Below are 24,176 nucleotides of genomic sequence, written 5' to 3' on the forward strand. Positions count from 1 at the left end.
TGACCCAATTTGGGCTCATGGGGAAGGCAACAGATCAATGTTTTACTCTCACATTGATGTCTCTCTCTCTCTCTCTCTCTCTCTCTCTCTCTCTCTCTCTCTCTCTCTCCAATAAAAGTATGTCCTTGCAAACTCAATTCTATTAACATTCTTCCCCCAAGTGATTTAAGTTCTAAACATGTTCCACAAATGTGTAACTATTATTTCTAAGGTACCCCCACAGACTTCCAAAAAAAATTAAATCATGTGAGAAAAAAACTCATTTTATTTTACTCACTATTACATGGGTTTGGATCTCAGAGGGTCTATCTCAAAATAGCAATACAGAATAGGAAATAATGGTCAAATAGCAAAGAAAGGAAGAGAGATGGATGGAAGGATCACAATGTATGACACATCTCAGTTTTTGAGGCAGTAAATTCTTATATGTCATCTGAAGACAACAGCTTTCAAATCTAGATTCCTACTCTGAACTTGAAAATCACACATCACAGTTCCTGTGAAAGGTAGGATAGCAAAGTCAGCTTGCCAGGTTGTGGCTCAATTTTAACGCAGTCTCTTCTTTTGAAAAGTGAAGTGACAAAATAATGTCAAAGAAATGTTTTAAAGATGAAATCAAGTCATTCATGTGAAGAGACAAGTAGAGTCCTGATATCCTAAGCACGTTGTTCTAATTACTGTATGATTTTCATATAATTTCATCTGAAAACAACAACAACCATACAATCCAATTAAGGTGAAGATCAGCAACATATAAGGACAAATTTTGGGGAAACCAAGTCAGCAGTTGATATGATAAGTGCTTTAAGTTTAAAGTGAGAAATCTTAAGAATAGCTACAGGAATGCTGACCAAACATAGAACATTGTGGGAACTATAGAGAAAAGAAAAGTCAGAAAGGAATTTCTGAGGGAGTTGCTGAGAAAAGCTAATACAAAAACAAGTGAAATCACACATGTTTGGAAATAGAAGAAATCAAGCCTATCGTTGAGGAGTGAAAAAGAACCAGATATTTAAATTTGCAACATTTACCTTTGGGCACACAATGTACACTTAGTTCTGAGGCCAGTGATCTATCACAGACAAGATGCTGGTAGGATGAGGACCCTTCTCAGGGCCCCCTTCACATCCTTGTTCCTCAGGCTGTAGACGAAGGGGTTCAGCATGGGGGTCACCACAGTGTACATGACTGAGGCAACTGAGTTTTGTAGAGAAGAATGGGTCAGAGCAGAACTGAGATAGACCCCCAGACTTGTCCCATAGAACAAGGAGACCACAGAGAGGTGAGAGCCACAGGTGGAAAATGCTTTATATTTTCCTCCTGCAGAGGACATTCTCATTAAAGAGGAGACAATCTTAGAATAAGAAAACAGAATCCCTGTGAGAGGAAGCACACCCAGGAGGGCAGTAGCCACATACAAGACGATGTTATTGATGAGGGTGTCAGAGCAGGCCACCTTGAGGATCTGAGCCAGTTCACAGAAGAAATGTGGGATTTCAGTGCCGACACAAAAGGTCAGTCGCCTTATTAGAAGAGAATGAAGAAGAGAGACCCAGAACATGATGAACCAAGATATCAGAACCAGAATGCCACAGAAGCGTGGGTTCATGATGACCGTGTAGTACAGGGGGTGGCAGATGGCCACATACCGGTCATAGGCCATCACAGTCAGGAGGAAGTTGTCCATTCCAGCAAAAATCATAAAAAAATACACCTGAATGAGGCATCCGATGTAGGAGACGTTTTTGCTCTGTTCCTGGACATTCACCAGCATCTTTGGGACCGTGGTGGAGGTGAAACAGATGTCAACAAAGGACAGGTTGGCGAGAAAGAAATACATGGGGGTGTGGAGGTGGGCGTCAGAGCTGATGGCCACAATGATGAGCAGGTTTCCAAGCACAGTGAACAGGTACATGCACAGGAACACTCCACAGAGGAGGGGCTGCAGTTTAGGGTCATCTGAGAAACCCAGGAGCAGGAAATGTGACACTTCTGTGTGGTTTTCTGCTTCCATGCAGCTGGTTTTTCTTATGAAGAAGGAGACAAAAGCAACATTCAGTAAACAGCCAAAAGGCATCTAAGGGAGTCATCAACTTTTAATTCCACCTTTGTGTGGACATCATTCATGATCTAGTAGTCATTCCAATGACAGTGATTCACTCATTTAAGTGGTAATCAAATTTTATTTTAAATTGTAGTAATTATTCAGACTTTCATTAAGTTAACAGAAACTTTCTCTCTTTTTATGCTCTACAGACTGGTTCTAATTCACTTATCTGAATTTATGAACATTAACCAATTTCTTCTTTTATATGAACATTTCAAATACATAAAGATATTTAAGGCATTTTCTTTGATAATCTCCATGTTTCTTTTATTTCATAATGGGAATTAAAACTTGTCTTTTCATCTCAAACATCCTCAATTCTGTGTGACTTGATGCTTTATATTGATGTCACAGTTAACTCTCCATGTGCCTTATTGCATTTCTTTCTAAAAATTTGGTTACTGCTCTTACCACTTTGTGTGGTTCAAAAATGTCTTTAATTTTTGTAAGTTCTCACTAAATACAGTAATTTTTATCATTTTAATTTACTCTTTCATTACAATTGTTTTTGATATGTAACTCTGTCTAAATACAGTATAGAGCTTTGATTTAGAAAGTTGGATCTTGAGTCAGATTTCCTGGAGTAGAATTTAGTCTACCATGTTACATATGTATGGCCTTGACAAAGTTATTTAATCCCTCTTACCTGCATATACCTCACTCACACCAGGGGAGTAGTAAATATTCCTTACAATGTAAGATGAAGATGATGTACATAATTTTTCTAGTGTAGTTTCTGTGACAGAAAGTGGACATGTGACAAAAGGGAATTTCTGTTATTAACATCGCAATAAATTTCTCTCGCATGGTGATCATTGTTAGTATTTCTCTTAAGCTTTGGCAGTCCTCATCATAAACTTAACTGGTTTGTTACCTTTATTTTTTACTGCCATGCAGCGCTTCTAATTAATGAAAATCCTTATGGGTTCCCCTTTCAGAGACTTCATGCCAAGTAGAATCTTCCAAGAAGAGGAAGATACATATAGACTACATTGGTACTAGGGGAGAACAAAAGCACACTACCATTTTAATAAAGTAGAAAGCATGTGTGAGGGCATGTGTGCACGTTTAAATGCTCTCAAGTGGAGGCGTGTTGCATTATAATCAGTGGCATAAACTTAAAAAAATAGGCTTCATTTAAAATTATTCAAAGTGTCGCCTGACCGGTTTAGCTCAGTGGATAGAGCGTCGGCCTGCGGACTGAAGGGTCCCAGGTTCGATTCCGGTCAAGGGCATGTACCTTGGTTGCGGGCACATCCCCAGTGGAGGTGTGCAAGAGGCAGCTGATCGATGTTTCTCTCTCATCGATGTTTCTAACTCTCTATCCCTCTCCCTTCCTCTCTGTAAAAAATCAATAAAATATATTTAAAATTATTCAAAGTGTCTATAAAGGAAATTATCCTAAAAATTGAAAAGCAAATTGAAGATTTGAAAATAAAAAGGCAACTAGTCTAAAGGGAGAAGATATTTGCAAATAATACCTCTGATAAAGGGGCTAGCATTCACAGTATATAAGAACTCATACAATTGAACAACAAACAGTATAATTAAAAAATGGGCTGCGGACCTGAACAGATACTTTTCCCAAGAAGACATACAGATAGCCAATAGATATATGAAAAATACTAAACTGCACTAGCGATAGGGGAAATGCAAATAAAGTCCAAATGTGATACCACCTCATACCTGTTAGAATGGCTGTTATCAATAAGAAAAGAAATAAGTTTTGAGACGCTGTGGAGAAAAGTGAAGGGTTGTGGGAATGAAAATTGGTGCAGCCTCTATGCAAAACAGTATAGAGATTTATAAAAAATATAAAGAATAGGTTACCTAATCACCCAGGAATTCCTTTTCAGAGTATCCAACTGAAAAATTTGAAAACACTTATTGATAAAGGTATATGGTTGCTCCAGTGGCGCAATCGGTTAGCGCGCGGTACTTATAAGATAAAGGTATATGTATGTATCTTTATGCTTATTGCAGCATTATTTAAAATAACCAAGACATGGAAACAACCTTAGTGTCCTTTGATAGATGATTGGGTAAAGAACATGAGGTGCATATACTTCTCAGACATTAAAACTATGAAATACTGCCATTTGTGCCAACATGCATGGATCTTGAGAGCATCCTGCTAAGTGAAATAAATCAGATGGAAATTGACAAAAACCATGTAACATTACTCATATGTTGGATATAAAATAGAAATCAACAAATGAACAAATAAATCAAACTCATATACATAGATAGCAGTATGGTGGTTACCATAGGGGGAGGAGGTGATGGGGGGGGGGAAATAAAGGAAGTAAAATGGAGTCAAATATTTGGTGATGGATGGAAACTAGACATTGAGTGGTGAGCACACAATATAATATACAGATGATGTATTATAAATTTTACTCCTAAAACTTATGCATTGTTATTAACCAATATTATCCCAATATTTTTAATTTAAAAAGAAAGTAAATGTTTCTATTTTCAATGATAAAAATGTTCCACTATTACTAATGTCTAGAGGATACAGATTAAATAAGGAGAGAAAAAATATTACTGAGGATCCATTGAGTTTGTGGAGATGGGTAGAAAAGTCTTCTCTAAAATATGAATACTTGAACTATGAGAGGAAGGATGGATAATTGTGAATTAGGAGGACTTCAAAAAACACTGAGAGAACCGAATATCCATTTGCACTTGGGTTGGTGAGCTTGCTAACAGAAGGGATTTGAGAGACCAGTGAGATAACAAACAGATAATTGGGGTCAGGGAGGGCAGAGTGTGTGAGGCCCACAGTGGGAGCATCCTGTACTATTCTTTAAAGTGCCTCTCATGTTTGTCACTTTATGTTCATTTGTGGGTTATAAGTTGTAACTGTTTTTGCTCACGATTGTCATTCCAGGGACTTATCAGGTGCCTGGCACTTAGTAGGTGCTCAACATATACAAATGTTTGATGTGTAATACAGATTGAGACCAACAACATCACCTACAAAAAGAAATCTCCAAGCTCATCATATAGTTGGTTTCCTGTTGCTAAATGAAGAAACCAATGGCAATTTCTTAATTCAATAAAGAACAGTTGTTTGAAAGCGGCAGATAACATGATATTATACATTAACTCACGAAAATATTTTTCTTAAATTCACTAAAAGACCAATACAGCCAGTTCCAAATTCAATTACTTGATATTCTGTTGAACATTTAAGAAGCGTAGCAAAATGAGGCGAGGAAATTAGCCTGAGAACTGAATGACAGAAATAATTATATTATTTGTAGATAATATTGTGGACACTGAGGTGAAACAACAATAACAATGATATAGAACTATTAAGTTTATCAGTAAGTCAAATCTGCTGCAAAATAGATAGGGAATGCAATAAAGACACCCAATCATATTAATAACAAAATAGACAATACCTCAGGCATAGTAGATCTCCAGTGAGTAGTTAATGAATAAATTGTTGAACCCAGAAATCAAGAAGAGCCTACAGTTATGGGAAAGGGTAGAAAAGAGGTGGAGATTCTTCGGAAAACAATTTTTATGGAGGAGAGGCTCTGGACTCCAAAGAGAGGGAGAAAAAATGAGAACAAAACTGTAAAAGACAGGTTTTGGGGAAACTAAAGTACCTTCAATGTATAGGGACTTCATTGTAGTAAACTATATAATACAGGACTGTCCCAGTCTAAGTAATCCAGAGGTAAAGCCCAGCACCCACTTTGTCTCATTTTCTTCTCTTCCCACCAGTGCTCTCTGGAATACAATGACCTTCTCTGAAGAATATCACTGAAGCTTTCTGTACTTCAAGGTCTGTCCAATTGTGTTTTTATTTGGCTGTGATCAGGGAATTAAGGAAAGAGGCAAAGGGAACATGTTTAAAGTTTCTAGCATCTCAAGGGTTGAATTCTCATAGCTTCTCATTAAGTAAATTGTTCTATTGTCTGCACTCTCCAAACAATTCAGATCCCATGGGGTGCAAAGATTTAAAAAATGGGAAAACTTTTCTCTGATGCTGTGTCTGCATAAGCACCAAAGGTGGGAGATAAATTCATTTCCTCCAAATGAACAGGCAAACCTCAGAATAGGAGAAAATATTTGCAAATCATATATCTTATGAGAGGTTAATATCCAAAATATGTTAACAACTCATAAAACTCGATAGCACAATCCAAAGGATCTAATTGAAAAATGGGCAGAGGATTTGAATAGACATTTTTCTGAAGATGACATACAGATGGACAAGAGCTACATGAAAATGTGATCGGGTCAAGGTGGGGGCACAGTAGGTGCAAGGTACACTCATCCCGTCCCAGGAAAAAACTGGAATTACAACTAAAATATAAAACAATCAACCTGAATAACCAACTTAAGAGTAGCTGCACGGAAGTCTTATAACCAAGGATTTACGGAAAAAGCTCCATCCAGACTGGGAAAAAATGCATCAGGCAAGAAGGGAATGGAATGAAATATACAAAGTCATGCAAAGGAAGGGTCTGAATCCAAGAATACTGTACCCAGCAAGGCTATCAATCAAAATTGAGGGTGAAATCAAGAGCTTCATAGACAAAAAAGGACTACGGGAGTTTATTACCGCCAAACCAGCAATGCAAGAAATGCTAAAGGGTCTGCTGTAAAAAGAAAAAAATAAGAAACAAAGAAGGAACACGAGGGTAAAGAATAAAAATGGCAACAAACAAGTATCTATCAATAATAACTTTAAATGTAAATGGATTAAATGCCCCGATCAAAAGAAATAGGGTAACTGAGTGGATAAGAAAACATGACCCATATATCTGCTGTCTACAGGAAACCCACCTCAGAAAAAAAGATGCACACAGACTGATGGGGAAGGGATGGAAAAAGGTTTTTCAGGCGAATGGAAATGAAAAAAAAGCCTGGGTAGCAATACTTATATCTTACAAATTAGATCTCAAATTGAAGGACATAAAAGATAAGGAAGGCCACTTCATAATACTAAAGGGAGCAATCCAACAAGAAGAAATAACTCTGGTAAACATATACGCACCCAATATAGGAGCACCCACATACATAAGAAAACTTCTGGAGGAGATCAAGGGAGAGATTGACAGCAATACAATCATAGTAGGGGACTTTAACACCCCACTATCACCATTGGAAAAATCCTCTAAACATAAAATCAGCAAAGCAACATCAATCCTAAATGACTCACTAGATCAGATGGAATTAATTGACATCTTCAGAACATTTCACCCCAAAGCCACAGAATATACATTCTTCTCAAATGCACATGGGTCATTTTCAAAGATAGACCATATATTGGGTCACAGAAAAGTCTCTTCAAATTCAAGAGGATAGAAATCATATCAAGCATCTTCTCAGATCACAATGGCATAAAACTGGAAATCAACTACAATAAAAACAATCCAAAAAAATCAAACACATGGAGACTAAATAGCATGCTGTTAAACAATGACTGGGTTACCAGAGAGATCAAAGAAGAAATAAAAATCATCATGGCAACAAATGACAATGAAAACACAACAATCCAAAACCTATGGGACACAGCGAAAGCAGTCTTGAGAGGGAAGTTCATAGCTCTACAAGCCTACTGCAAAAAATAAGAAACAATGATACTAAATTACCTAACCCTACAACTCAAAGAGTTAAAAAGAGAGCAACAAGAAAAACCCAGTGTAAGCAGAAGGAAGGCAATAATAAAGATCAGAGCAGAGAAAAATGACATAGAGACCAAAAATAACAATACAAAAGATCAACAAAACCAAGAGCTGGTTCTTTGAAAGGATAAACAAGATTGATAAACGTCTATCCAGGCTCACCAAGAAACAAAGAGAGAGGACCCAAATAAACAAAATCAGAAATGAAAGAGGAGAAATAACAACAGAGCCCACAGAAATACAAAGGATTGTTAAAAAATACTATGAACAACTCTACTCCAACACACTAGACAACCTGGAGGAAATGGACAAATTCCTAGAAAAATACAACATTCCAAAACTCAATCAGGAAGAATCTAAAAATCTCATTAGGCCAATAACTATGGAAGAAATTGAAGCAGTCATCAAAAAGCTTCCAGCAAACAAAAGCCAGGGGCCAGACGGCTTCACAGGGGAGTTTTACCAACCATTCAAGGAAGAACTAAAACCTATCCTCCTCAGACTACTACAAAAAATTCAAGAGGAAGGAACACTTCCAAGCTCATTCTATGGAGCCAGCATCACCCTAATACCAAAACCAGATAAAGACAACACAATGAAAGAGAATTACAGGCCAATATCCCTCATGAACATAGATGCCAAAATCTTCAACAAAATCTTAGCAAATCGGATCCAGCAGTACATCAGAAAGATCATACACCATGACCAAGTAGGTTTTATCCCAGGGATGCAAGGATGGTACAATATCTGCAAATCAATAAACGTAATACATCACATAAACAAATTGAGAGATAAAAATCACATAATCATATCAATTGATGCAGAAAAAGCATTTGACAAAATCCAACACCCTTTCTTGGTAAAAACTATCAACAAGGTAGGAATAGAAGGATCATACCTCAACATAATAAAAGCCATATATGACAAACCCACAGCCAACATCATAATCAATGGGCAAAAACTAACACCATTTCCCCTAAGAACAGGAACAAGGCAGGGATGCCCCCTCTCACCACTCCTGTTCAACATAGTACTAGCCATTGTGATCAGACAAGAAAAAGAAATAAAAGGCATCCAAATTAGAAAAGAAGAAGTAAAACTGTCCTTATTTTCAGATGACATGATACTGTACATAGAGAACCCTAAAGACTCCATCAAAAAATTATTAGATGTAATAAATGAATTCAGCAATGTAGCAGGATACAAAATTAATGCCAAGAACTCTATGGCATTTCTTTACACCAATAGTGAACTTAAAGAAAGTGAGACTAAAAAAGCAATCCTATTTACCATCACACCAAAAAAAATTAAGGTACCTAGGAATAAACTTAACTAAGGAAGTAAAAGACTTATATGCAAAAAACTACAGGACACTGAAAAAAGAGATAGAGGAAGACATAAATAGATGGGAGAACATACCATGTTCATGCATTGGTAGAATCAACATCATCAAAATGTCCATACTATCCAAAGCAATCTATAAATTCAATGCAATCCCCATTAAATTACCAACAGCATATTTCACAGATCTAGAATGAATGTTCCAAAAATTCATCTGGAATAAAAAAAAACTTCGAATAGCTACAGCAATCCTGAGAAAGAAGAACAAAGTAGGTGGGATCTCAATACCAGATATCAAGCTGTATTACAAAGCCACTGTTCTTAAAACAGCTTGGTACTGGCACAAGAACAGACATATAGATCAATGGAATAGAATAGAGAACCCAGAAACTGACCCAAACCACTATGCCCAATTAATATTCGACAAAGGAGGCAAGAGCATACAATGGAGTCAAGACAGTCAATAAATGGTGTTGGGAAAATTGCACAGATATATGCAAAAAGATGAAACTAGACCATACACAACTCACACTATACACAAAAATAAACTCAAAATGGATAAAAGACTTAAATGTAAGATGGGAAACCATAAAAATACTAGAGGAATCCACAGGCAGCAAAATCACAAACATCATGCCAAAGGAATTTCTTCCCTGATACTGCTCCTAGGGCAATGGAAACTAAAGAGAAAATAAACAAGTGGGACTACATCAAAATAAAAAGCTTTTGCACAGCAAAGGAAACCACCAACAAAACAACAAGAAGGCCCACTGCATGGGAGAACATAGTTGCCAATGATATCGCCAATAAGGGTTTAATCTCCAACATTTACAGGGAACTCATGCAACTTAACAATAGGAAGATAAACAATGTAATCAAAAAATGGTCAATGGACCTAGATAGACACTTTTCGAAAGAGGACATACAGAAGGCCGAAAGACATATGAAAACATGCTCAAAGTCACTAATTATACGAGAGATGCAAATCAAAACAACAATGCGGTATCATCTCACACCTGCCAGAATGGCTATCATCAACAAATCAGCAAACAACAAGTGTTGGAGAGGATGTGGAGAAAAAGGAACCCTTCTGCACTGCTGTGGGAATGCAGACTGGTGCAGCCACTGTGGAGAACAGTATGGAGTTTCCTCAAAAAACTAAAAATGGAACTCCCATTTGACCCAGTGATCCCACTTCCAGGAATATATCTCAAGAAGCCAGAAACACCAAGCAGAAAGGATATATGCACCCTTATGTTCATAGCAGCTCAATTCACCATAGCTAAGATTTGGAAACAGCCTAAGTGCCCATCAGCAGATGACTGGATTAAAAAACAGTGGTACATCTACACAATGGAATACTACACTGTGGTAAAAAAGAAGGAATTCTTGCCTTTTGCAACAGCATGGATGGAACTGGAGAGCATTATGCTAAGTGAAATAAGCCAGTCAGAGAAAGATAAATACCACATGATCTCACTCATTTGTGGAATATAGAGAACAACATACACTGATGAACAGGGATAGATCCAAAGACAGAGAAACAGTGATCAGACTATCTCCAGAGGGAAAGTAGGGGAGGGTGGGGGTAAGGGGAGGAGATCAACTAAAGGACTTCTATGCATGCATATAAGCCAAACCAATGGACACAGACAACAGGGGGATGAGAGCATGAGCGGGGGGCGGGGGGGGGGTGTGAGGGGAGAGGGGGGATGAGGACACATTTGTAATACCTTAACCAATAAAGAAATTAAAGATTAAAAAAAATAAAACATAAACTTATTGAAAAAAAACCCACAATCATTAGCCAGACTCATCAAGGAAATAAAAAGTGGATCCAAATAAAGAAAGTCAGAAATGTAAGACAAGAAGTAACAACTGACTCTGTGGAAATACAAGAGATAATAAGACAATATTACAAACAACTGTATAGCAACAAATCAAACAATCTGGATGACATAGATAAATTCCTAGAAACATACCATCTTCCAAAACTAAATAAGGAAGAATATGGAAATCTAAATAGACAGATAAAAGTAATGAAATTGAAGCAGTAATGTGAAAAGCTCTCAACAAACAAAAGTCCTGGAACTGATGGCTTCACAGGTGAATTTAACCAAACATTTAAAGAAGAACTAACACCTACCCTCAAACTATTCCAAAAACATCAAGAGGAGGGAAGATACTGAAGCTCATTTTACAATGCCAGCATTACCTTAATTCCAAACGCATTTAATGACATTACAAAGAGAGAAAATCATAGCCAATATCTCTGGTGAACATAGATGCTAAAATCCTCAATAAAATATTACCCAATCTAGCAATACATTGAAAAGCCCATGCATCATGACTAGGTGGGATTTATTCAAAGGATGCAAGGTAGGTACAATAAATACAAAAAAGGTGATACATATATCACATAAATGAAATGGGATATAAAATCACATGATCATATGAATAGATAAGGAATAAAACATTGGATAAAATCCAACACCCATCTATGATATAAACTCTCAGTAAAGTGAAATAAAGGGAACATACCTCAACACATTAAAGGCCATATATGACAAAATCAGAACCAACATTATACTCAACAGACAAAAACTAAAAGTGTTTTCCTTAAGATCAGGAAGAAGACAGGGATGTTTACTGTCACCAGTCTTATCAGCATACTACTGGAAGTCCTAGCCACAGCAATCAGACAAGTAGAAGAAATAAAAGACATCTGAATTAGAAAGGAAAATGTAAAACTGTCATTGTTTGCGGATGACATGATACTGTATAGAGAAACCTAAGGATCCACCAAAAAAACAACTAGAACTGATAAATAAATGCAGTAAATTAGAAGGGCAAAAATAAATATCCAGAAATCAGTTGCATTTTTATATATCAACAATGAACTATTAGAAAAGAAAATGAAGAAAACAATCTGATGTACAATTGCATAAAAAATCCCTAGGAATAAATTTAACCAAGGATATAAAAGACCTCTACTCAGAAAATTATGAGACACTTAAGAAAGAAATTGAAGAAGATACAAATAAATGGAAGCATATACTGTGTTTTTGGGTAGGAAGAATTAACATCATTAAAATGTCCAAATTACCCAAAGTAATGCATAAATTCAACATCATTCCTATCAAGATATCAATGGCATAGTTCACAGAACTAGAAAAAATATGGAAGTTCAAAAGATCCCAAATAGATAGAGCAATCTTGATAAAGAAGAACAAAGTTAGAGTAATCATGCTACCTGATATCAAATTATACTGCAAGGCTATAGTAATCAAAACAGCATGGTACTGGCATAAAAACAGACATAAAGGTCAATGGAACAGAATAAAGAGCCCAGAAGTAAACCCATGCTTTTATGGTCAATTAACACTTGACAAAGAAGGCAAGAACATACAATAGAATAAAGATAATCTATTCAAAATGGTGTTGAAAAAATTGGACAGATATCTGCAAAAAACCCCCAAAAAACCCAGATCTCCTTCTTACATTGTACAGAAGAATAAATTCAAAATTGATTAAAGACTTTAATTTCAGACTCAAAACCATAAAATTCTAGAAGAAAACATAGGCAGTAAAATCTCAGACATTTTTCGGAGCAATATTTTTCTGATATATCTACTCAGGCAAGGGAAATAAAAGAAAAAAAAGAGAAACAAATGGACTACATAAACCTAAAAAGTTTTTGCACATCCAAATATACCATCAAGAAAATGAAAAGACAACCCCCTGAGTGGGAGAACATATTCACCAATGATAGGTCTGCTAAGGTTTACTAACCAAAATTTATAAACAACTTAACTCAACAGCAAAAAAACAAGCAAACAAAAAAACTAAACAATCCAATTAAAGGTAAAGGACTTGAATAGACAGTTCTTCATAGAGGACATAAGATGGGCAGTAGACATGAAAGGATGCTCAATGTTACTAATCATCAGATAAATGCGAATCAAAACCACAATGAGTATATCACTTCACAACTGTCAGAATGGCTATCATCAATAAATCAATGAACAATAAGTGTTGGCCAGGATGTGGAGAAAGGGAATGCAGGTTGGTACAGGCACCAGGGGAAACAGTATGGAGTTACCACAAAAAATTTAAAATGAAACTGTCTGATGACCCAGTGATTCCACTTCTGGAAGTGTATCTGAAGAACCCCAAAACACTAATTTGAAAGAATACATGCAACCTTTTGCTCATTGCCACATCCTATAATAAAAGTATAGTATGCAAATTGTCCCCTCAACCGGGAGTTCATCCAGGAGGTGGGGCTGGCCAGGGGAAGAGAGGGAGGCCCCTGCAGCAGCAGGAGGCTGGGGAAAAGGAAGGAGTACTGGCCAGCAGCTGGCAGCCTCTAGGGACCATACCAATGCAGGAATTTCATGCACGGGGCCTCTAGTTATTTATAATAGCCAAGGCTTGGTAGCAGCCCAAGTGCTCATTAATATATGAGTGGATAAAAAAGCTGTGGTGCACTTATGCAATGGAATATTACTCTGTTATATCTTTTTTAAAAAAGGAAATCTGACCCCTTAGTTATTTTTTCTTTCTTTTTTTAAATAAAATGTTTTGTAGCAAGAGAGTATTATGCTAAGTGAAAAAAAGTACCATGTAAGTCAGAGAAAGACAAGTAATCATATAATTTCACTTTTATGTGGAATCTAATGAACAAAATAAACTAACACACAAATTAAGAACATACTCACAGATACAGAGAGCAGACTGACAGTTATTAAAGAAGAAGGGGGAGAAGGAGGTGGGCAAAAAAAGTGAAGGGATTAAGGAAACAACAACAACACACAACCTCATACACAGACAACAGAATAGTGGTTACCAGAGGGAAAGGGTTGTGGGGGGAAGTGGAAGAGGGTAAAGGGTCCCGGCATAAATGGTGATGGAAGGAGACTTGACTTGGGGTGGTGAACACACAATTCAATATACAGATGATGCACTACAGAATTGCACACCTGAAACCTATATAATGTTATTAAGAAATGTCACCCCAATAAATTCAATTTTAAAAAAGACAAAAAAGACACAATGACTGCAGCCCTACATTTAGAACACAGACATCTGTGAAATTCCCTGTAGGATTTAAGAAAATTGTCAATTGGGTATATCAAAATAGATGGTTGTCTAATGTAACAACACACATAATTTCTACAGAAAAAGTAGAACTGTGGATGTCTTTCAAAATAAGAAAAGAAAAACCACATCTCAACACATGAAATTCAAAAGTTCTTATTGAAAAAATGAGGGCGTTTTTATTTAGAAACATAAATCTTAAATGAGAAATAGAAATTAAATATTATCCTGGGTATAGGAAACATAATTATCCCTACATAGAATGATCAAGTCAATGAATGTGTAGACATACAAATTACACATTGCTTTTATTAATTGAAACAAAATTGTTTGAATTTATAAAATCTCTGCAACTTGGAAGTTGGAAATGAGAAGTACAGGGGAGCTTTCTCCTGAGAAGAGGAAGGGCCCAAACCCTTAAAAAGTGCATTCCCTTTTCCTCTACTATTAACAACAGCAAGTCCTCAGAGATTGGGATAACTCAGACCATTTGACTATTTATGAGCTCTGTGCATTGAGCTCCCAGGGCCAAGCAGCAATAGATAAGCAGCTGTGCCTCCAGTCCTTCAGGTTCCCGTCTCAGTCCTGGAGGCTTCACATCTGAGTCTTCTCCTCTCGCATCCACTGCATCAGGAGCCCATGACTAACTCTGACGCCCTGCCAGTCTTGATGGAAGCTGAACCTTCATTGCTTGCCAGGCAGGACAGGGGCAGTGGATTCCCACTCCTTGGTCAGACTCCAGCAGAGACAGAACTGCCCAGTGAGTACTGTGGAGGCGATGGATGGAGAAGGGATTGCCAGGAGCATTTTTTTTTCATCATTAGGACAAACAGGGGAGTTGGGACAAACAGCTGGGAGGGCACCCATATAGAAAGGTTCAGATATTTGTGACCTTATAGGTCAATGAAGGTGAACCTTTTGAGCTCGGCGTGTCAGCATTTTGAAAAACCCTAACTTAACTCTGGTGCCGTGTCACATATAGAAATTTTTTGGTATTTGCAATCATAGTAAAACAAAGACTTATATTTTTGATATTTATTTTATATATTTAAATGCCATTTAACAAAGAAAAATCAACCAAAATAATGAGTTCATGTGTCACCTCTGGGTGATAAGGCTTCCAGACACTCAGTGCTGTCTTTTCAATAATTTCCCTCCTTCCAGCAATGCCTCCTCTCCTGGGGCTGGCAGAGGATAAAACAGTGTTTGTGTGCATGTATGTCAGGGATTTTCTAAGAAACCTATCATTTCCCATTTAATAAAATCCACAGATTTAAATACAAAGAAAAATGGTGGAGATTTTCATAAAAATAAAAAAAGATAGGAAAAGGAAAGTAAATCTTATTGTGTGGACTGAGACACATTTTAGGATGTCCACTCACTCCATGAGTGAATTACCTGGGACAAGATAGGCTTCTACCTCTCTCTGCCATATAATAGGATAAAATGTCCTTCATTTAAAATTTCCTGGGATTGATTTTCATCAACAAACCCAGTATTTCAATGTGATTTAAAACATGACTGAACATTTATTTAAAGGCAAACTTCTGTTTGCTGCCACATATTTGCCAGAGATGGGTGCTATTCTCCCATTCTATGTAAGAGATAGCAGCACAGACAGGTGGAAGGATTTACACACACTTCTCATTTAGTGTGTGACAGCTGTGGGACTCAGACACAGGCCTCCTGATTCCCAGCCAAGGGCTCTGTCTCCTCCACTGCAGCACAATGATTGTTTCTTTCAAAACAAGGGCACCACCACCAATTCTTTCTCTTGGGATTTAGTGAGTTCATCTGTGGTTTGCAAGGACCTTTTTGAATGTAGGATCGTAGGGTTTCCTATGGATAGTAATGCATTTTTCAGCACATTTTGTAAACCCTAGATATCAAAACATCATTCCTTATACAAGATGGGTATTTTCATGGCTCTATCCTGAAAAGACTATTGCTAGTCAGACTTCAGGGAACTTTCTAATTTTATACCTTGGTAATCAGAGCATGTAGTTGATTTTGTCTAATTATTGGGAAAACTAGTGTAAGTAATAGTAAAATTGCTCATATATCAACATTTTCAACTTAAACAATGATCTTTTATGCATATGTCTTTAGAAAATTCTCACTTGTGTGATATGGAGAAGAGGCTTTAGAATTTTCTTAGTGCTATCGTCATAAAAAAATTGAAAATAAAATCAAGTCTATTCCTCAGGTAACACCAAGCATCATTTAAAATGCTGAAATCTATTTATGTATTTCACAGAGAGACTTGAAGTGCAATGATGTGGTAAATGAGAACTTAGGGAATAGTATATGTAGTATGAGCATATTGAGGTAAGTTATCAAGAAAACTGCTTATGAATACATAACTCAATACTAATGTTATAAATATATTGAAATGAAAATGCATCCACCAAATTCATGACAGTATTTGTCTTTTAACAACTGAAGTGCAGGGGACGATCATGCAGGGATAGCAAAATACTCTCAAGTTTTATCAATAATAAGTATGAGTTCTGCCTGGCCTGTGTGCACAGTGGATTGAGTGGATTATTTAACTAGAGGCCAGGAGATCACAGTTAATTCCCAGTCAGGGCACATGCCAGGGTTTCAGTCTCAATCCCCAGTAGGAGGTGTGCAGGAGGCAGTGGATCAATATTTCTCTTCAGTGTTTCTATCTCTCTCTCTCTCTTCGTTCCTCTTTCTCTAAAAAACCAATAAAAATATATTTTAAAAATATGAGTTTTATAGCATATTTTGAATATTTACATTTTAACATGATAACTGGATAAAAATGTACTGATAATAGTAGGTAGTATTAATACAACATTTATTAATAGCCTGGCAATGGTTCCCTACACTGGCTATATGTTAATATGCCCAAAGGACTTATGTGCAGAAATTCTGGTTTAATTGGTTCTAGGTTATAGCCAGCCCATCATTAAATTTTAAAAGATGGATAGATAATCATAATGATCAAATACCATTGATAACCAATGTTTAAGTATTTTATATTTATAATTTAATTTTATTTTTTTACAACAACCCTATAAGGTCAGTTCAATTAATATACCTATTTTACAGATGATCAAACAACTCAAATGTTTGCAATAGTAGTCTTTGTTCTTTTATCCCTTTTAATTTTTCCTAAATTTTAAAAATGCAAAAATAGTTTATTATAATATTGCTTACTTATGTAAAGTTAGGTAGTATTTACAAAATGGAAATGATCAGATATATCCATAGAGATCTAGCATGTCACACAAAAGAATAAATATTTTGACAAAGGCCCTGACTGGTTTGGCTCAGTGGATAGAACGTCGGCCTGTGGACTAAGGGGTCCCGGGTTCGATACGAGTCAAGGGCATGTACCTTGGTTGTGGGCACATCCCCAGTAGGGGTTGTGCAGGAGGCAGCTGATCGATGTTCTCTCTCATCGATGTTTCTAATTCTCTATCCCTCTCCCTTCCTCTCTGTAAAAAATCAATAAAATATATTAAAAAATTATTTTGACAAAGTAATACTTCAGTAATTATATCATATTTTGACCTGACAAAAGAAATTATCTGAGTTGCCTTCAGGGGGCTGAATTTAGGAGAAATGCAATCCCTCTCTAAGGAAGAACTGGCTTGGAAAGCTCTTAAAATGGCATAAAAACGCCAAAGTAAGATTTGAGACCTGGCTTTGGTCCTAAATTTCTCAACTGTTCATTGGAGAGTTGGTTTTGATGAGAAATCAACCCTTCACAAATGTTTGTGATTAGAGACAAATTTAAGAAGTTTTACCAATCCATTCCGAACCAAAACAAAAAAGTGCAAACTCAATCTCAAATGTTTCTTTGAGATTCTGTATCACTTATGGAAAATAACCTTTCAAAAAAGAAAAGTAAGTACAGAGTATTCATGAAAGTTATTATTTAACTAGAGGCCCGGTGCACAAAATTCATGCATTCAGCAGGGTGGCTGGGAGGGGAGTCCTTTTGCCCGGATTGTGAGAGGGCGCAGGCTAGGCTGAGGGACCCCACCAGTGCATGATTAGGACCTGGGAGGGATGCAGGAGGTTGGCCAGCTGGGGAGGGACCATTGGAGGGCCCCACGGCTTGTCTGGCCCATCTGGCTCAGTCCCGATCGACCAAACCCCAGCAGCAAGCTAACCTACCAGTTGGAGTGTCTGCCCCCTGGCGGTCAGGGCACGTCATAGTGATCAGTTGAGAGGCCTTAGCATATCATTAGGATATTACGCTTTAGTTGGTTGAACAGACAATCGGATAACTGGATACTTAGCATATTAGGCTTTTAGTATATAGGATAATTGATGCATTCTAAATTAATACCATCTACAGGATCAGTGGTGCTGTATGATTTTGTGCATTTAACACAAACATATTTTTCAAAATGTAAAGTCCACCAAGAACAAATAATTATATGTGAGTTATATTTGAGTGGACTTTGACCAGACAATTTACACATTTAAGTGCTTACTTAAATGGAAAATGGATTTCATACAACCAAATAAACATGAAAACCTTAATGATAACTGCCATATCAAAGTGCTATCTGATTATGAATATTTTATTTTAAGTTAGAATACAGTTAATGTGGTTTTAGCTCCTCTATACTACATTCCAAGTTAAAAGCATTTCTTATACTGCATTTGGGTGAGATAAAGTACATTCAATCTCTTAGTATCTTTCAATTACAATGATTTTTGTCTTAGAAAAGAATATTTCTCATTCCATATTTTCCCTTCAAAAGTGAAAGGCTGATATTTTACTCTGTTCATGGACTTATAGTCTCAAAATGTTCTTTTATCTCTAATATTTATTGACCCAGTGTCTCTGAAGTGAGCATATATGGAAACAGGTGAATAGCCCAGACATTAATAAGAAGAGTTCTAAAAAAGTTAGCAACTGAGAAATGTCGCTGAAGGTAATAAAAGGAGAGGGTGTATGCTCCTCAATTGTAAATACTTTATTTATGAATTGCTTGAATCCAAAATATGGTCACCTGTACACTTGTTCCATTTATTTAATACTCTCTTCTTTTTCAAAATGTGTCCTATCTGTGTAGAACCACAGAATCGGACAGCTGACTCTGAATTCCTCCTCCTGGGACTCTCAGATGATCCAGAACTGCAGCCTCTTCTGTTTGGCCTGTTCCTGTCCATGTACCTGGTGACCATGCTAGGGAACCTACTCATGATCCTGGCTGTCGTCTCTGACTCCCACATCCACACACCTATGTACTTCTTCCTTTCCAATTTGTCCTTGGCTGACATCAGTTTCAGCACCACCACAGTTCCCAAGATGCTGGTGAACCTCCAGACACACAGCAAATCCATCACCTATGCAGGCTGCCTAACTCAGGCTACCTGTTATTCTCTTTTTGGATGTTTGGACAGTCTACTCCTGGCTGTTATGGCCTATGACCGGTTGGTGGCCATTTGTCAGCCCCTACACTATCTGGTCATCATGAGCCCCCGCCTCTGTGGGTTGTTGGTCCTGCTGTCATTTTCCATCAGCCTTTTGGACTCCCAGCTGCACTACTTCCTTGTGTCACAACTTAGCTTCTGTGAAGATGTGGAAATCCCTCATTTCTTTTGTGAACCTTCTCAACTCTTCAAACTTGCCTGTTCTGACACCTTCACCAATGACATATTGATCTACTTTATTGGAGCCATCTTTGGTGGTGTTCCACTCTCATGGATCCTTTTCTCTTACTATAGAATTGTGTCCTCCATTCTAAGAGTCCCATCAGCAGGTGGGAAGTATAAAGCTTTCTCTACCTGTGGCTCTCACTTGTCAGTTGTTTGCTTATTTTATGGAACAGGCCTTGGTGTGTACCTCAGTTCAGCTGTCTCATCTTCCCTGAAGAAGGATGCAGTGGCCTCAGTGATGTACACTGTGGTCACCCCCATGCTGAACCCCTTCATCTACAGCCTGAGGAACAGAGACATCAAGAGTGCCCTATGGAGGATGATCAGAAGACTAGTCTGATCTCTATACCTGTGCTATCATTTTTGTTCATAGACTGGAAAAGGAGCAAAATCAAACAACAAGAAATTCTGAATATGTCCTTGCCAGTGTGGCTCTGTGGTTGAGTGTTGACCTATGAATCAGAAGGTCATGGTTTGATTCCCAGTCGAAGCATGTGTGTCCGGGTTGACAGCTCAATACCCAGTGTGGGGCATGCGGGCAGCAGCCGATCAATGATTCTCTCTTATCTTTGATGTTTCTATCTCTCTCTCACTTCCTCTCTGAAATCAGTAAAAATATATTTTTAAAAAAAGAAATTCTGAATGTGTAGTCACATAGTGTATACTATGTACCTATATGGCTCTTTGCTTTCTGTCTACATAATTTTTCCTCTTAGCACAGCTGTAATGGAATTGGGAGATTAATTTGGACTCCTTACTTAAATCATTGCTCCTCTAGGATTATGCATAGGGCATCAGTATACTTTTCTCACTTTCCTTATGTACTATCCAAGACTCTTGGTTATGAGCAGTCTTGTTTCAATCATTATAAATAGATACAGATAGACAGCTTTGTGGGAGGGTGTTGGGGTGGTAGTGGGTGGAGGGATTGAAGAGAAAAGAAAAACAAAAGAGGGAGAACTCATGGACATAGACAACAATGTGGTGATTTGGGTGATGGTGGAGGTGGAAGACTGCATAGAGGGGATAAATGGTGATGGAAAAAAGAAAAGAAAAATCATAGCTCTCTCTGTTATTTATTCTTTCTATACTTTCCTCATGACTCTTCTCTATTTTTTCATATTTTTGCTCCTTCATCTTGGTCAGATTCTTGAGAAAATGGGGTGATTATTTTATTTCTTGTTCAAACCAGAATATCTTGAAATTGAATAGTTTAATTACATGTTTGAATAAATTCTTATCAACAGGAGTTTCCTAGCAAAACTGGGATATATGATTCCCAATATTCCTTATAATTCTTTTCTCCATTCTATCTAACATCTCCTCCATCAATTACATAGCCCAATGTGGGAAACTGCCTACTGTCTTCACTGGCAGAGAAGTGTAGACAGAGAACCCGGAAGGCTAGTGACCCTTGAAGCCCTAGCAAAGGTCAGGGCAGTGCACCCATTGTTAGTCCAGACAATGGTAGCTGAAGCAACTTCCCCATTTATTATTATGTAAATCCTTGCTGATGGGCTAGTCTGCCTGTCACTGGAAATTGCCTGTCTAAGGGCTATGGGTGGATCCCAAACCAATAGAAGGTTGGTGCGGCCTGAGCACCAGTGGAAGTCCTTCCTCTTGAGTTGGACTTACCTGCCTGACCTCCCATTATTTCCAAATTATCTCTTGTCTTTTCTCTTTCATTTGTGTGTGGCTCCTCTTCCAGATCCTGAACCCTGAACCACGCGGGACGTGGAGGAAAACATTTACAGCCCAACATGAAAAGACAAACACTGTATAATTCCACTTATCTGAGGCACCTAAAGTAGTCAAATTCATAAAGGCATGAAATAGAACTTTTGTTTCCAGGGTCTGTGAGAAGAGGGACAGGGAGTTAGTGTTTAATTGGGAAATAAAGAGTTTCATTTTTGCAATATGAAAAGAGTTCTGGAGATGGATGGTGGTGATGGTTGAACAGCAATGTGAATGTACTCAATACCACTGAACTGGACATTTACAATGGTTTTGATGGTAAATTTTACGTATGGTTATTTTACCACAATAAAATAAAAGATGTCCTATTAGGAATGAGGGACCAGTCGCTCCAAATGTTGGGTGTACCACTTACCCCTGAGCATCAACCTCCATAGGGATCTGCCTCAACTTCAGAGAGCCATGTTAACCAAAGTCACGCCTCCTTCTGAAGCAGTCCACATTTTGGCACCAATTCCAGCCAACAGTAAAAAATCATCCTCAACCCACACCTTCTTGGTGATTTTAGAGGCCTTTGGTGGACTTCAACTTGGTTTGACTTCCTCCACAGCCCCTTCTTGCTTCAAAGAGTTTGCATAACAACAGAGACTGAGGGAAGAGTCCCTATAAGACTGTTTTCACTTCAGACAACAGCCACAAGTTCGGGAGTCCCCAGGGCCACCCTCACTTCAGACCATTTGGCCACAAATTCAGGGACTCCCTCACATTCAATAATTTGCTAGAATGACTCACAGTGGGGCAATTTCCTCAAGTTTAATAATTCACCTGAATGAGTCACAGAAATTAGAACAGTGCTACACTTATGATTACAGTTTTATTATAGCAAAAAAATACAAGTTAGAACTAGTCTAAAGAAGATGCACATCTGGAAATATCTGAAATGTTCCATGTATAAAGCTTCTTGTTGTTTTCACTCCATGAAGTTCTGGTCCATTACCTCGTCCTGGCTACAATATGAGATAACACTCACAGAATTGCCAACCTGGTATCACACCTGAGCACTAGTGGCCAGAGGTTTTATTTTATTATTTTTAATCCTCACCTGAGGATATATTTATTGATTTGAGAGAGCAGATGGAGAGAGAAGAGAAAGAGAGAGAGAGAGAGAGAGAGAGAGAGAGAGAGAGAGAGAGAGAGAAATATTGATTGGCTGCCTCCATAGGTGCCCAGACAAGGGATTGGACCCATGACCTTTTAATGTATGGGACTATATACTCCACCCAACTGAGCCACACTGGCCAGAGCAGACAGAGGTTTTATTGAGACTTCATTATGTAGTTGTGATAAATTAAATTATTGCCCATTTGGTGGAACTCAGTTTCCAGTCTTTCTGCCCAGGGCTGATGTCAGTTGGCCTAAAGCTCCATCTCTCGATTTACATGGTTGGCCTTTTTGGCATGACCAATCCCCTTGTTGAGTCATCTCATTAGCATAAAACTCTCAGATATGGTCCATAGGGCCCACCACAAATAAGCAATCGATGACTCCTATCACTAGGGAAATTTCAAGGGCTTAAAGGTTACTTCCCAGGACCTAAGACGAAGGTCATTTTTCTCTGTAAGTGAAGCCATATTCACGACAACTGATCTGCTCTTCCACAGGTGTTGATTCCAGGAGCACTGGCTGGTAAACACCCTGCATGCTAATCACTGTCACAGAGTCTGCTTTGCAGGGAAGCCAACTGGGGATATTTTCTTACTAATAAAATTATTTGGGAAACTTTTAAAGACAATTCCAAGGAATTATTTAAATAGTCAGCAATGATCTGCAAATTTCAAACCCAGGATTGTGTCAGAAATGGGAAATTTCCAGGAGAGGAGATGAAGTATTGAATTTTGGGCATTAGGAAGGTACCCATAGAAAATCTTAATGAATCTAGAAATCCAAACTCAAAGATATTAGAAAGAAAGGGAGTGAGAGTTTGAAATAATTAGGTAACATAATATCTGAATAAGTATAATACTTCAAAAAGTTTATTTTAAAATAGGAAACCCTAGCAGTGGTCGGCAAACTCATTAGTCAACAGAGCCAAATACCAATAGTACAATGATTGAAATTTCTTTTGAGAGCCAAATTTTTTAAACTTAAACTATATAGGCAGGTACATTGTTATTAACTTAATTAGGGTACTCCTAAGGCTTAGGAAGAGCCACACTCAAGGGGCCAAAAAGCTGCATGTGGCTCGCGAGCCACAGTTTGCTGACCTAGGGCAGTGATGGCTAACCTATGACACGCATGTCAGAGGTGACACGCAAACTCATTTTTTTGGTTGATTTTTCTTTGTTCAATGGCATTTAAATATGTAAAATAAATATCAAAAATATAAGTCTTTGTTTTACTATGGTTGCAAGTATCAAAAAAATTTCTATATGTGACACAGCACCAGAGTTAAGTTAGGGTTTTTCAAAATGCTGACACGCCGAGCTCAAAAGGTTCACCATTACTGGCCTAGGGTGTAAATAAAATATGAGTCAAGAATGATAATTTATTTGGCCTCTGTCATCCTCTTCAAACTTCTAGATGCCCTGTGGCCCAATCATAAGCACCTGCCTGCCCCTGATTTTTGTTACAAG

The 24,176-nt window shown here is 37.7% G+C and overlaps 2 protein-coding genes across 2 annotated transcripts; one reads left to right on the plus strand and one right to left on the minus strand.

The window, feature by feature from the left end:
- Positions 1-1,075: 1,075 nt before the first annotated feature.
- On the minus strand, positions 1,076-2,044 carry LOC308519565 (olfactory receptor 7D4-like; the record flags this gene model as incomplete). The annotated part of the gene is made up of 1 exon (XM_081091590.1): positions 1,076-2,044. The coding sequence occupies exon 1, from the start codon at positions 2,012-2,014 to the stop codon at positions 1,076-1,078; it is 939 nt and encodes a 312-aa protein (XP_080947716.1). The 5' UTR covers positions 2,015-2,044.
- A 17,199-nt stretch (positions 2,045-19,243) lies between these two features.
- LOC308519550 (olfactory receptor 7E178-like) lies at positions 19,244-20,188 on the plus strand (the record flags this gene model as incomplete). Its single annotated transcript, XM_081091572.1, has 1 exon — positions 19,244-20,188. The coding sequence occupies one exon, from the start codon at positions 19,244-19,246 to the stop codon at positions 20,186-20,188; it is 945 nt and encodes a 314-aa protein (XP_080947698.1).
- Between the last annotated feature and the right edge of the window lie 3,988 nt (positions 20,189-24,176).

The sequence above is a fragment of the Myotis nattereri genome, assembly GCF_964212035.1.
Source record: "Myotis nattereri genome assembly, chromosome: 5".
NCBI lineage: Eukaryota > Metazoa > Chordata > Mammalia > Chiroptera > Vespertilionidae > Myotis > Myotis nattereri.